The sequence below is a fragment of the Penicillium pulvis genome (assembly GCF_028828015.1).
Source record: "Penicillium pulvis strain IBT 33274 chromosome Unknown contig_7_segment1_segment0, whole genome shotgun sequence".
NCBI classification, from domain to species: domain Eukaryota; kingdom Fungi; phylum Ascomycota; class Eurotiomycetes; order Eurotiales; family Aspergillaceae; genus Penicillium; species Penicillium pulvis.
Genome location: NW_026643079.1, coordinates 1729861 through 1745087, shown reverse-complemented (window position 1 = coordinate 1745087; position 15227 = coordinate 1729861). Strand labels below are relative to the sequence as shown.

Genomic DNA, 15227 nt, shown 5'->3' with positions numbered 1-15227 from the left:
TTTGCAAACGAGAGCGAGCCTCCATTCAGTGTTCCAAATGATAATAAAGAGCTCACCGGCTTGTTAACGAGTGCTATTGGCGGGTGATCTTTGATGGAGAGTCTTCTTGACCGGACGGCGGTTGGGAGCACAAGGTGGCGTGGCGTGCAAGGGAAACGTTACGCGTCAAGACGTCAATCGAACGTGAATCTGACAGAACGAATTCACCCGATCAGGACTAAAATTTGCAAGACCCGCACGCAAGTTGAACGAGGGATCGTGCGTGGAAGTGACGGATCGATATGTTTACCGATCACGAATCGGTTATATTCTCGATAATGTTCCCGACAATGTTCTCGATAATGTTCCTGATGATGTCCTTGATGAAGGATCAATTGGAGACGATCGGGGCCGAGTTGATCAAGTTTGGTGACGGAGATAAAAGAGGACGCAGGAAGAAAGTTCACGAGATGGAGGACGTAGAGGAGGGGTGCCAATGGAAGGAAAGAACGGATATTTCTCCACACGGAAACCACGATGTCGGAATAATGGATTTGAGATAAGTGGCGAGGGCTAATGAGTTTGAATATGGAGATCAGAAGAGGAAGGATGGAAGGATGAAGAGATGAAGAAGTGGAAGGGGAAGAGGTCGAAGGGAAAGAGAAATTAACAACCTTTATGCACGCCTCTATTCACGCCATTGACTATAATTAGCGCAATTCCCGTATGTCCAAATTTGCAAGCCAGGAAAACGTGCACTCGGTAAATCCAAAGTGACGTAACGTTTCTTCCTTATGTACACACGCTGTTTGTGTAGTTGCGGACATCTTGGCGCGTAAGTGACGAGACGTTGACACGTTAATGGGATCGTTGTCGCGTATAAGCGGGTGTTGCGTATACCAGTGGGTGTTCATGTATCGTATATGAGCAGGTGTTTTGTAAACAGCGGCGATCTATTATAATCCTGATGTAAATTCTGACTCTCACCGGCAAAAATATTGTTTAAAAACGTATCTGGATGATCTATGATGAAACATGCACTGCATTTCAATAGCTGCGCTATGAAGATTTTTCTTGTAACCACTGGTAAACAACCGAGAAGTCCTTTCCACGGTGAGCTGCCTCAACGGCATCATACACCTCACGAGCATGAGTACCCAGAACCAGAGGAGTACCAGACTTATCGGCTGCCGTCAGTGCCAATCGTAGGTCTTTATGCATCAACGCTACCCCGAATCCCCCTTTATAGTCGCGGGATGCAGGTGCAGTCTCAACTACCCCAGGCACAGGATTGTTAACCTCAGAAGGCCAGCATCGACCAGTAGAAGAGTTGATCATGTCAGCCAATGCCTTGGGGTCCAAGCCCCAACGAACACCAAGGTTCATCGCTTCGGCGGTGGCAATATTATTGATAGCCAAAATGTAGTTGTTGGCGAGTTTCCCTGATACCCCAGACCCAGGTTCGCCAAGGTGCCACATCCTTTTTCCCATGAGGGATAAGACGCCTTTGATTCGGTCAAGAAGCTCCCCTGAGTCCCCAGTTGGTGTCGACGCTCCGAACATGAAGGACAAAGTACCAGCCTGGGCACCCACTACACCGCCGGAGACAGGAGCATCTACAAATCGACCGGCCTGGGTGGTGTGGATAGCATTTGCAATCTCCTTTGATGTGACAGGATCAACAGTCGAAGTGTCAATGAATAGGCGTTCCTGCTCTAGAGCGGGCAGCTTGCCAGGCTTTAGAATGGAGTGGAACACGTCAGTTACGTGCTGTGGCTCAGGGAGACTGCTGATAACCACGATCTATGCTCACGGTTAGTCAGCTGGTCAATGAAAAGTTTGGGGGCACTGAATATTCTTCAAACAAGAGGGCCTCAAGAGTATTCAATCGAGTCCGAGTTGCATGATATGCCCACTTTTCTCAAGTATCACTCACCGATTTCTCCGCGATTTCACGCGCCGTCGTAGCAATCTCCACTCGGTACTCATCGGCGCCGGCTCCGCTGCTCCGTGCTGTATCCTCTGCTTCCGTTACAAAGCGCTCAGCGGCTGCTTCATTAACGTCTCGAATAATCAAGGTATCAGATGCGGGGATCTTGGCGCGTAGATTCTTGGCCATGTTATAGCCTAGTACACATTAAGTTGACAGCCTCTTCAGAATGAGCTTTCTAGTGAGCTTCTACATACCCATCTGTCCTAAACCAATGAAGCCCCATGTTGCATCACGGTGTTGCGTGGTTGAGAACGTTCGGGCCGAGCTGAACTGGCTGGTAGGCGGCCAGCGACGGGTCCCGACCGTGCGCGAGCTAGATCGAAGGATAGAAGCCAGTTGAATATGCATGGTTCAGGTAGACAAGCTGGCGAGGTAGATGCAGAAAATTTACTGGGAGCGGGTTGAAAAATTATATTCAGCTATAAAAGTTTGACGGTAGTAGGAGGAATCAAGGCCTCGGCTGGTCATTCTCCGCACGCCGACGCTTTCCGCGTCGTGAATTCTGGGCCGATCATACTAGTATGCGGGGAAGCGGGTCCTACGGTGGGGTCACGTGGGTAACCGTGGTTGTGGATTGATCTTATCTTTTCTACTTATACTACGAATTACTTGAAGCTACGGTCCTCCGTAATTCAACTGGGTAGGCTACTCACCCCCGCCCCAGTCACCATGAGCACCTCGAGGATTCGAGGATTTAGGGACTCGGAGTAATCAGGGTGATCGGGGTAGAGGGAGTGATTAGTGTTGTAGACTTAGAGTAGTCGGGGATTTTAAAAATTTAAGGATTTCAAGAGCTTCGAGTATTCAAGAGCTTCGAGGATTCAAGGATTTGAGGATCTTGGGATTCGAAGACTCATGGTGATTGGGGTGGACGGGGTGGACGGGATGATAGTAGATTTAGTGAGAGAGAAGTTAGTGATGGTGAACTCGTAGATTCCCGGGCTTAGTACAAGGCTATGCATTCGTGGTCACGGATATATAGCCTTGTGGTTAATAACCACTTTAGTCCACGAAAGCCGAGTCTATGAAGAATCATTACTTAGCAGGTGTGTATACTAGGAGACTAGGGAATACATAAGTCGACTGGTATTTCTCTATGCTAGTAATAGGGGTAAGGCCGTCCCTGCTCAATCCACTTACAGATATCAGTGGAAGGATAAGGTCAGACTAGGATTACCAATACCACAAGAACTACATATGTTATATTAATACCTGGATAAGTCGCAAGGCTCCGCCGCTTCCTTGTACAGCCCATGAAGCAATGACGTATATTCTCACTAGCAGTATTCACCAAAGACTCTCAATCAGCTCTCTTACAGAATTCCAAAACCGCCGTTCCTCAGTAGATGTCCCTCCCGCCTCCAGTCTAGTTGCACGAGCACAAATAATATCTACCAGGTCTTTGCCAACATTCTCAGTAGTCAGATCAGACTTAAGCCCAGTATCCTGCACAAGCTGCAAAATCCGATCTCCCACAAATTCACTATCTTCCAAATCATTTCCCGATTGTTTCTCAGAGATGTATGGCAGTATAGCCGCAATGGATTCCGCGCTTTTTTTGTCCTGTCTCGCCTGCAGCTTGACCACAGATCCAAGTGTCATGCATGAAGTAATCCCATGAGGAATTCCATACGGTGAACCTAGCGCATATCCCAGTCGATGAGAAAGCCCCAGTCCCCCACCCATATCCTGTCCAAAGAATCCTAGAGAAGCATACGCAGCTAGGAACAGTGCGGGAATGGTATCTTCTCTTTGGGATTTGCTCTGTATTTCGGGAGTAGTCGGAAAAGCTCGGTGATTGCATTCAGAGCCATAATTCTGGATGGGACGTATGTCACAGACTGGTGATACTAGCTTTTCACCACATGATCCAAAGCCCGTATCCCCGTTGAGAGAAATAGGCGCGGAGGGGTGTACAGACCGAATTTCGAATCGTAGATGATGTAGTCTGGATAGAGTGCAGGGTTGATAAGGATGCCTTTAATGCCGTCTGCCCGTGTAAATCCCGCGCCTGGTGTACATTCGCCTGCTGACAATGTTGTCGGGATTGTGATGTGCGATAGCCATCGTCCTGTGGATTCGTGTACGACATGTGATGTTCTTGGCACTATCCATCGGTGAGCCACCGCCTACACTGATGATCGTGTCGATGAATGTATCCTGTTGCAATCGAGAGGCGGCTTCCTCGACCTGAGCTTGAGGGGAATGCTCTGTGATTCCACTGTAGGTGCCAGCATGGTGCTTGGGGGACAATAGCGATTCCAGCCCTTTGATGAGAGGCGTTTTTTTTGCGAGGGAGTTGCCCATGGTAATGAAAGCCTTCGATGTCTCGGCAGGTAGACATGACAGCAAGTAAAATTTAACAACATCAGGCCCATAATATAGCGCTTTCAATCTGTTGTGGACGTACTTCCCTGACAGAGGGCTAGTGGAAGACTTGACACTGCCATTCCCGCCATCGAGAATATTTCGGGAGTCGTGGTAGCTCTTTGTTCAAGTAAGGCACCGGGGCCTTGGTAGAGCGGTTCCGAGAAAACTAGCAAGTTCAAGCTCGGCCTTTACATGAGAAATAGTAGTTTTTCACGAAATTCGTATGACGTAAAACTGTAGACGCGGGGGCTGTAGGTTACGGTGGGGTCCATTCTTCTACCCTGCACACTACTAGGCATTGTTTCGGCGCGCAAATAAGCGGAAAATTACCTGCGGGCGACGACATTTGCATCGCAACGTGTTGTGATTATTTGCGTGCTGAATCGTTCAAAATCAAAAAGTACTTCCACTCGTATCTTATTTCTCGTATTTCAGTCAGTCAATCCCAGAGTAGTGAAACCCTCTAAGTACATCAGAACCGAAATTTGCGGTCTTTTGGGCCTACAGGTTACTGCAGCGGATTTGAGCTAACAAAATTTGAAAATTTCATAGAATTCGCCTCCTGGGCATCGAGTGCTGCCCACCGTTTATATGATCTTAATGATCTTCATGGAGATGCGGCCAAACTCAGGCGTGAAAAGAATGGATATCCTGTATCTTATTCCTCGTGAATATCAAACGCCAGTGATCAAAACACATCTACCAACATAATTGATAGAGAAATAATATACAGATAGATCAAGTACCACGAGCAAAGAGTGAGTACCCAAAGGCATGCAGAAATAGGCAAGAGGGTATGATATATGTGGACAAATCCAAACGCCCTCGAAATGATGAGTCAGGCTGGGGAATAAAGCAGAGATGAAGAAAAAAAAAAGATTGCGCAATAGAAGACAGAGAACAAATCAAAGAGGTTATAGTCCACACGTCTACCTCGGAGACGTGGGGTGGCTAGTCGGGCCGGCAAGATACTCTTCCGGTACTTTGGGGACACGAGGAGAGTTGGCTGTCTGGACCATGGCACGGTGTTGGGCGCGAAGGAGATCGCGTTGCCGTTCTTTTTCGCGGTTGTTGGCTGCGCCACCGGTCAGTCGTCGCATGCCGCTTCGGATCATGGACTCGATGGAATGTGAGCCCCCTCCCTCTGTTGCGCTGCGGACCATTGGTGGCATTGGGGGATGGGCTCTTCTGGCGGTCGTTGGGCGGTCGTCCACATCCGATTGTGTCTCTTCAATGTCGTCATCGGAGAGGAAGGCTGATTCACCGAAGCCCACTGGGTGGGTACCGTGAGAGCCCGGTGCAGTGTGGACGAAGAGGTTGTTGGCGGGCGATGTGACAGACCGTGTATGGGAAGCGGGTCGAAGGCCTGAGCCAGAGGTGGTTTGAGAGGTAACGCTGACTGGAGAGGGCATTCCAGGAGCATCAAAGCGGAACTTGGACGGGTGAGATTCTGCAAGACCGTTGTGAAATGAGGATGTAGAGCCTGTCCGAGCGAGGGATTTGCGCAGGATAGGTGCTGTTTGCTGGTCATACAAGTGGGCGTTGGTATCCACGTAGCTACCAGTGAATCCTCGAAGCATTGGCGGAGCCACCGCGTTGAGTGTCGGAACGTTGATCTCTGTTTCTTCAAAGAAGTCATCCAAGCTGTCCAGTTTTTGGACGATATCACCAATGTTGCCGTCGGTCTGGGTGTCGATCGATTTCATTGTATCGGCTCTCATGGGGAAGTATGAGTCACTGTATTCATCGGCACGGAATTCCACATCGGGTGTCAAGGTGTCCCGACGGTTCATATCCTCAGCCTCGGCACAGGTGTAGAAGACAGCGTGAACGTTGTTGCGAGTAATAGTTGACTGTGTTGCAGGCATAGGGACTGACCAGCCTGTGGGTTCGGGAATTCCATACAGACTTTGGATCCGTTCGTACTCCTTGCGTATAGCACGCGACGAAGCCGCAGATGCCATACTCATACGGAGGTGATGACGCTCCATCGGATTACCAGAGACTGTTATGATGTTATCCAATACCTCAAGGGCCTGTGGACATAAGTTGGTCTGCAGAAGTCGCAACAGAGGCGAAATCAGATCGGGGCCATGACAAGTGACTTCGCTGCGGCGCATATCGACCTCAGGGATCATGACACAAAGAATTTTCATGGTCTTGACTCGGAACCAATCCGTTGTGTTCGTGAGGAGGCCCATAAGGAAGATAAGGCATTGGAAGTCGAGCTGTGGAAAGTAGTAGGACTTGATCTCCGTTACTATATGATCGAGAAAAACAGCCTCAGTCTTGTATTGCTGGTTGGCGAAACCGAACAACGACGCTGCGAGTCGGGGACATCCTTCATTCTCCGCCACACGAGCAAGTAAGCTGGCATGCGCGATGGGCTTTGGATCAGAAAACTCCTGGTCAAAGCACTCGAGGAAGGAAGGTAAATTAGCTAGCACCGTGAATAGCTGCCGAGTTCCATCTCCGATAAGGGCGTTGTTTGGAAGCCCGCTAAGGCGATGGAGTACATCCAACGTACGGTTGAATGACTTGGAGGATTTGAGTCCTTTGAAGACTAGGTCCTGAAGACCATCAAATCCACCCTCCCACTTAGGCGGTTGTCCCTCGAGAAGCTGTTCCACCACAGCAGGGTCACTGAGATCCACGGGGTCCAGGAACTTTTCCAACATGCCAAGTGTCTCAATAAATTCACTCTCATGAATGGTATTCAGACAAGCACATGTGGTCCAGAAAAGTTGGGGGTAGTGCAAAATATCTGCCGGGGCCAGAGAGCTGATGATGATCTTCAACGTAGTGAGAATCTCCATAGAGAAGGTCTGGTAATCGGTTTCTTCATCTGCAATAGTATTCGAAAGCCGGGCTAGCATGTCCGCTAGCATTTGTGAATCTAACGATGTCGAAATGCAACGGAAAATTTGGAATGACCGACATGCCAAATGTCGAACAGGGCAGGAGGTTGCCCAGTTCAGCGCCTCCTTAGCCCAAAGTTCACCAACGCCCTCGTAAGCGTAACTGAAGAACTTAATCACATCTCGAGTAGCAGCAGCCATCGAAGGCGGTACCCGGCGATCATCGACTTCTTCGTCTTTGCCATTGTTCTCCTCGTACTCCCACACAACGACTGGGTCACTCTTGCGAATTGCCTCGACAAAATCTTCGATCGACTGCCGAGCGCCTGCAGGTGCATCGTCCTCTAGCTTGGCGGCAATGAGCTCATGGATTAGATGGACTAGCATTTCACGAGCTTGCTCTTGCACAGTCACAGTGTAGTGATCCCAAAGAATAAGTACCACGTGGAGAAGTTTGACCACGTCTGCCATCGCCAGGGTGACGGGCGCCACCATAAGATCAACAAGGAAAATAAGGGCCACTTGTCCAAGTGAGAGACCGGCTTGTTTGTTCCCCACAGGGAGTACTGATGCTAGATCAGCAACGTAGGGCAAGCTGGCTAGGTCAGGAGGCGGCGGCGTGAGATCCTTTCGTTCCTGTACCATGTTTTTAGGGACGACCTGCAGCATGAAAAATTCAATGACCTTTGAACCGGCAGGAGTTCCTGCCAGGAAGACAACAATCTGTTTAGCGTAATCCACAAAGTTTTGCTCTTTTCGCTCCAGGCAGAGACTGATGATAAAGTCAAGAACAAGTTGAACATTGCCTCCATGCGGGCCAGTTGCTAGCGCCTGCCATAATGCCTGGACCTGGTTTGGTAGGATAGTGCTGCAGCGGATAGTGATTTCGAAGAGATTGGCAAGGAGCATGTAAGACCTTGCGGTCGGACCACCGTTGGGATCCACCTGCAGCTCCATAGTCTGAACCCATGGCAAGATCGCAGCAACCATATTGCGTTGACTGTCAGCGCGAAGGTTGCGGAAGTGCTGAGTAAACTCTGAGAACAAAGTGAAAGCCAGATCGGAGTGCTGGACCGCTAGTCGTTTCGAAGTCTCAAACTGAGCGAGCTTATATACCGCTGTGGTTTTATCCGAGATGCTGATATCAAAGTCTTGGATACGCGAGTTTTTCTGGTGACGCTCTTCAAGTCGGCGGAGTAGCTTGGCCGATTTCATTCGGATTTCGCGCTTCTCATTGCCTAGGGTTACGAGAACCGCACCTAGGATTCTCCAAAATCGAAGCGGGTAGTCAGGGTGCTCAATCAGGACTTCAGTCACAACCTCAAAATAGCTTTCAAGGGCCTTTGGTCGCTCGGCCACATAGCACATCTCTATAGATCGTTCAATCAAATAGGCATGCTCCTTGTTGTGAATGATCAGATTCTTCAAGGCACGACGGCCGATTGAATGCCACTTATCACTAATGGTGTTGAAAATTATATCAATCCAGGAGAGCATGCGGCCGACATCGAATTGAAGCACAGATCCACTTTCAGTGGTGATGCTAATTGGGCCCGCACAGAGAGAAGCCATTGCACTCAGAGCCGCTGCTCGGAGGTTCTTCTTCTCGATCTCCATGGCAGCAGCGGTATTCCGCATCTCACCACCGTCATGCGGTTGAGCCATGGCAAATTTGCGCATGTTATCTTCTCGTTCAGTAATCTGGGCCTGGTTGGGAGAATAGCCACACCAGTCTTCCATGAGTGAGAAAGCAGATTTCCTAGACTCAAAAGGCATCCAGCGAGAGGGGTCTTTGGTTCGGTTGACGCCTTCGAATAGCTCCTCCATCAAACCACAGTAATGAAATCGCAGACGCTGGAACTCCCAGTCATTTTGAACCTCGGCATCACTCAGGAAAATTCGGAGATCCTTCGCATACGTGATCAGGTTGTTGACAATCCAGTCGTCGTTACAAACATCGGGCTCACGAAGGAAGTGGGAGGTGAGTTTATATACGTTAGTTACTTCGGTACGGAGGCGGTCCGTCTTACGATTTCGACGGGGGCTGCTTGGCGTACGATGATGGGTACCAATTCGAATCTTGGCCTCTTCGTTGCATGTTGTCACAGCATACTGGAGAGACTCCAGCAGGGTCCGGTAGAGATTCTTGGCGATAGACCCGAGCGCAACCACGATAGCAGCCCGAATTGAGTCCCTTTCAGCCGATAGAAGTGGGATCACAAATGCAAAGAGGCTCCGTGCAGAACTGATCTTATCCTGGGATTGTGCTTGTGCTCCCTTGGATGTCTTACGAGCATGCAGTTGGGCATTCGCCAACTGACTCTGAGATTGAGCACCCACACTGGTGACCGTTGTGCAGGCCATGACAAGATAAAGCTTCCATTGCTCCACCAGGATCTCAGCTGTCATATTGCTTCGTCCCATGGGACGACTCTGGTAGATATCCACTGGGGAGTATTGAGTGACCCTCGTACTTTCAGCAAGCGACGAGATAAGCTTGTGCATCTGAACCAGGCGTGCACAGACAATCTCTCTTCCCAGTGTCACGGCAAACGGACATGTCTCGAAGCTGACCCGGATGATATTCGGGAAAACTTTAGCCCACAGCGTGGAGTCGTATGAGACCTCGCTGCTACACAGCTCAATGAGCGTATTTTGCGAAGCACTTCTCCTCTTGCCTTTTTGAATCCGGCTCCTCTCAGCAACAGTGAGCTGCTCGTCGTTGACGTCCAAGATCTGCTGAGAATCGGCCTCCAGAATTCTGATTATTCGCGTGTTTTCTTTACCGAGAGCTCTATCGAACTCGGTGATGAGACGCAGAACGTTGATAGCAAATGCGCGGACCCGTCGTGATTGTGAACAGAGAAAGAAAAGCCCGTGAGACTCGATTTCCTCCACATGGGCAAGAACACTTGATAGATCAAGATGCAGGGCTCGACTACCCGAAATGGACTTTTCAAGCTGATCCGAGGATGCTTCCTTGGTTTTCTGCTTGATTTCATCAATCCAAATTTGCAGAAGCTCAACGTATAGCCGTAGTGTGGATTCAATGTGGCCGGGCCCCAGCATTCCTTCGTCAGACATGGTAGAATATCGGGCATCAAAATTAAAAATAAACCTTGCGAACCCAATGGTTACTTGCTGAGCATGCAATTGTCGGGCAATAGCCTTCAACGAATCTGCCGACGATCTAGCAATATTCGACTGGACATGAGCAGTTCCGGTGCAGAGAAGGTTAATCAAGGAGTTGAACGGTATATGGTCTGAGAGACAACGAGGTAAAGCTTGGACTGCCACATGGAGAAGATCATAAAATCCTTGTTTCTGATCCAGGGTGTTTATATGGTCGTCACGACGCCCAAAGCCAAATGCCTCGGTAATGGGAGTCTTCGGCGTCGTTCCACCGAATTTCTCGTCTAAAACTGCCTGGCCACCGAATGTGTTGTCACAAAGAATAGTAATCTTGCCAAGAACCTCGCAGAAGCGGAGGTAGTATTCCTTGACATTATCACTAAGCCTCGATATATTGACCGGACAAGAGGCAGACGGGTCCGACTTCTCAGAGACCACGCCAAACTTGGGTTCAGCAAGCAGCTGTGGACGATGGAAGTAGATTGGGCTAGATGCATCCAGGAAAGGATTAGGAAGAGAGCCTGTTGGGAACGGAGGGCAGAGCTGGTCACTTGTTTCTAGATCTGACATCGTCGCAAGGAAAGCCCGAATTCCAATTACCATCTTCTCTGGCTCCATTTGTTCAATCTTCAGGTCTCGGCCCGACAAGAACAGGTCAGAGTTGATCAGAGGGAATATGATTGTCCGGAAACACACGTCAGGATGTTTGAATCCAATCATACGAATCAGTTGGATTAACGGGTCGGCAATGGCTGGTTCAGCAGTGAGGTAAGTCCTCCGTCCTGTTGGCAGCGCAATTTTGACTACTTCCTCAACTTTCTTGAGAGTTGTGGTAGGGGAGTCAGAATAACGGAAGAAATATGTCCAAACCAGACGACATATAGCCTGTAGAGCCGGAGCGCGAGTGGGACGATCCTTGAGCCTTGGGGGCAAACTGGATATCATCGAAAGCCACTGCGAAGAAAAAGTTTCCTTATTGGATATGCAAAGCAACAGCACGTTCAGAGAGAATGCAGCACTCCAATGGCGAGGTTTGGTAAGGAGCTGCGTCAAGCGAGACTGGACCAAATCCACAAATTCCTTCCACCGAGGCAGCGAGAGGTCACAGACCGGGTTGGCCGCCACAGGCAGCAGTAGTTTCTCAATCACATAACAATATGCTTGCTTTATCTTTTGCCCATGGGCATTCACAAACAAGCGTGCCAGTGACCGCATGAAATCACAGGCCTTGGTCCAGCTGTCCGTGGCCATCGGCAGGCGCAGATATCTCATTCCCAGAATGAGCAACTCGGATTTTGCATCGCCCTCGCGCGATGGGCCTCGACTTGCTTCTTCCTTTTGATACCGATCCAGCTCCACCAGGAAGCGATTCGCAACGCTAGTAAAGTTCACATCGCTCATTATCCCCAGCAATTGGCCATATATCCGCCAATTTGCCATCCGCAGAGGGGATGCGGAGATCTGGTCAGGATCGACTGTTTTGAGCTGACCAAAAACTATGTCTTCCAGGCGATCTGCCATATCAACCGTGATTGACGCCAAGCTACTCTGATTGAAGATCTCAATTAGTACTCTGCACACCAAGTATACCGAGACAGTGGCACGACGTTCGACCAGCGCAACGTCGTCATGGCGGCCAAGGAAAGGCGTAGACGGCTGTAGCTTTTCTGAAGGAGCAGTTGAGTCGATGGCTGGCTGGGTCGGTTCCGTATTACGGCGCATGAGCACCCCATTCTCTGTTATCACAGGCTTTGGCTTAACAAAAATTTCCATGTTAGTGAGTCTTATTCTTGCGCAGAAGACATACCACCCAGGCCGGGGTTTGCTTACCAGCTCGTTTGTCATTTGCCTTGCAGTGATAGCCGCATCTCCCTTCCCTTTTCGCCATAGCATGATTGTATCAATCAAAGGCTTTGGTTTCAGTCTTGCGATATGTCCCAGCGCTGAAATCAATTGATCGAAATTCGGGTCCGCTCCAGGTCCGCAAACCTCCTCCACGGGAGCTTCCGAATCTCCAAGCTTTAATATTGCCTGGTTAATCTTACTGTCGGCTTGACCAACAAACTTTGCTTCTCGTCAGCAACCACATCGTACATCAGTCTTCACCATCTGGGACGGCACTTGTCTTACCGAGTTGAATAGATGGTGTAGTGCATACTCGCCCACCGTCTTGGATTCGGAATGATGCTTCGAATGCGAACGACTATGAGACCGATCCCGTCTTGATTTCCCTCCCGAATTCATCCGTTTATGCACAAGGCTTGCGGGACTGCCATCCATCCTTTCATCAGCGTCGGTATCCTGAATAGTGCTCAATGTCCCCGGCGGTCCATAAGTCGACGACGCCCCCGCCGGGCTTTGGTGGTTCGAATGGGTGTCCAGCTGATCGAGCTTTGAAGGCAAAACGGCGGCATCGTCAGGTGCACCACGACCGAGGGACGCGATGAGCTCCGGGCTCAGTGGACTGGAAGCGGTCGAACCCGCCATGCTCGGATTCCGTGAATGTTGCATGCCATGGACTATTGAGGTCTGCCGGTGATGACCGTACGAGTTCGACGGCCGTCTTTCCAATCCTGCGTCATATCCTGCAGGTCGACCGGCTGACACGTCGGGGCTTTTGGAGCCCGAATGGCCGCGGCGGGCTTGTAAGGTCGGGGCTAGCGCGGAAGGGTCGGTCGCTCTGCCACGGACCGCAGACGACTCACGACTGTGCATTGGGGTAGATTGGGCTGTTCTCGTCCCTCGCCACTCTGTCGCGGATGGGAGGGTATGGTGCGGCGCAGATTTGAGGTCGTCAGGGATGAGGGGCAGCATTGGTTGCTGGCCGGGGCCAGCAGCTTTGGCCGGATGGGATGCCACTGTCACCAGGAAGACCAGCAGTTAGCAAAAGGGCCCGGTACCTTTAGTCCTGTTTGACCAGGGAGGGAGAAGGAATGACAGGGTCGCAAGGGACTGCGAGGCGGGATGGCACTGCAGCGGACACAGCTTACTGGTACAAGTTAACGACTCATTGCCTGGTTGAATCTCATGCAGGCGGCCGTGTCAAGAGTGTCAGCAGTGAGCCAGTCACAGTTCATGGCGGCTCAATCCATTCGGGGGATGGGCGGTCTATTGAGGGTGGTTGGTTGAAGGTCTGGAGAAGCGCGGATAGCGAGAGCTTTTTAGATGTTTATTCGCGCCCGGGGAACCGCTTTTTGCTCCCTTCAACACGGTCTTTTATATTTAGAAAAGGGGGTATGGATTTTATTTACTACTATGTTCTCATTCGAATCAAAGAAATGTGCCAAGTTCCTGCAAGCAACTGTACGTTTTTTTTCTCAACTCGGGACATTTTGTACGCCCAATCGCGTTGGGCGCAATAACACCTCTTTGTCAGTCACGGCACTTGGAATCTGATCTATAAGATATGTTTCATCTAAACAAGCTTCAGTTTTTCATTAACATCGTAGTCTAGACTTACACTAGGAATTTTAGGCCTTGATGTCCTCTCAATTCTATTCCAATCTAAACGATAAGGCAGCGAATCAAAGTCCCGTACTTAAAGTATAGTGGCAAATGTTCATGCGGCCATGCTGTAGGAACCAGGAACAAGGCACAGAAAACCTGGAAATGCCGTTTCAGTGGATACATCGTCGTAGACTATTCAAGCATCGATCGTATTTAACAAAAGCTGAAACGTCCCGATCCAGGGGAACTCGTGGAGTCGTGTGCTCAGGTAGACATGAAACCGCGCAACGTCTTTGTGGGGACAAGGGACATGTCTTCCACGAAGTGCCGTTCCTCCAGCTAGTGGAAGGAACGTTTAAATATTAGGTGGATTGATTGGACACTATCAAACATAGGTCAAATCTTATTTGATTGATTTAAGAAGCGGGCAGTCATCAAAGTCTCTAGCGATCTCCGGCATTTGTCGGATCTCGGACGGACTATATGTCGATGGTCCATCGCATGCTTATGTACAGAGAACTGCAGGTGCACATCTGCCATCTCGGCTTATAGACTCTGCAGATGTGGGGTTGAAGTAAGTTGGACTGAAGCACTGGCAATTCCAGAATAACTTTCGAGCTAAATATGGACAAATAGAAATGAATCGATACCGGGGAAACAGCTTAACCTTGAATCGGGCAATATCGAGTCGTTTGTAGACTATGCAGATACTAGGGGTATAGTCACTCTATAGCCCCCACATATAAAGAATTTCCCCCATTTAAGAATTTCTGGGTTAGAAAGCCCTGGGAAGAGCAGCAAGCCCTTTAATAGGCCTTCGGAGAAGTCACTATGAAAGCCGCACAACTGCGGAATCCGGCCGCACTATGCAATGGGTCAAACAGTTCACAGGAAAACGCGGAAGCGTGGGAAGTTGCCTAAGTTGTTTCCGAAAGGCTTCTCGTGCCGGAACGTACCAAAGTTCCATCGTTGCCACAGAATGTGAGAGAAGGCCTTTGTCCCACATGCGGAGAGGATCTCCCGCATCGTCTTACCGAACGGGCGCATACCCGAGGGTGACTACGATTTATACTGGTCCCCCCAATTAATGCACCAAATGTGGTAACTAATGTGGTATGACGCTTGAATCTTTACTTCAAAGGGCCGAATTCCCTTTCCGATCATGGCATTTGGCCCCCCAGCATTATATAAATGGCCCCTAGCCGAGGAAGGTTAATCTGTATTTGAAGATCTTCATTATAATTCTTGGTCTACCCCGTTTTTACTTCTCCATTCTTTCCTATTTCCTATTCCTTTAGTTGTCTGCCCTTTGATCGATCAGATAAGCCCTTGTCTTCACTCCGACTCTGCACAACATTAGTCGGTGAGGCACCAAGCGATCCACTTTTTGGACCGAACCCGGTGGTCAGACCACTTCGCCTCTTCTCTTCCCTGAACAATAGGGGTTT

The 15227-nt window shown here is 49.7% G+C and overlaps 3 protein-coding genes across 3 annotated transcripts; all 3 read right to left on the bottom strand.

The window, feature by feature from the left end:
* Window positions 1-1038: 1038 nt before the first annotated feature.
* Window positions 1039-2284, bottom strand: N7503_008605 (uncharacterized protein; the record flags this gene model as incomplete). The annotated part of the gene is made up of 3 exons (XM_057068152.1): window positions 1039-1782; window positions 1916-2106; window positions 2167-2284. Coding segments are annotated over 3 exons (1053 nt in total), but the record flags the coding sequence as incomplete, so codon positions are not given.
* A 1668-nt stretch (window positions 2285-3952) lies between these two features.
* Window positions 3953-4279, bottom strand: N7503_008604 (uncharacterized protein; the record flags this gene model as incomplete). The annotated part of the gene is made up of 1 exon (XM_057068151.1): window positions 3953-4279. The coding sequence occupies one exon, from the start codon at window positions 4277-4279 to the stop codon at window positions 3953-3955; it is 327 nt and encodes a 108-aa protein (XP_056919006.1).
* A 992-nt stretch (window positions 4280-5271) lies between these two features.
* N7503_008603 (putative cell morphogenesis protein (PAG1)) lies at window positions 5272-13146 on the bottom strand (the record flags this gene model as incomplete). Its single annotated transcript, XM_057068150.1, has 3 exons — window positions 5272-12087; window positions 12163-12396; window positions 12463-13146. The coding sequence occupies 3 exons, from the start codon at window positions 13144-13146 to the stop codon at window positions 5272-5274; spliced, it is 7734 nt and encodes a 2577-aa protein (XP_056919005.1).
* Window positions 13147-15227: the final 2081 nt, after the last annotated feature.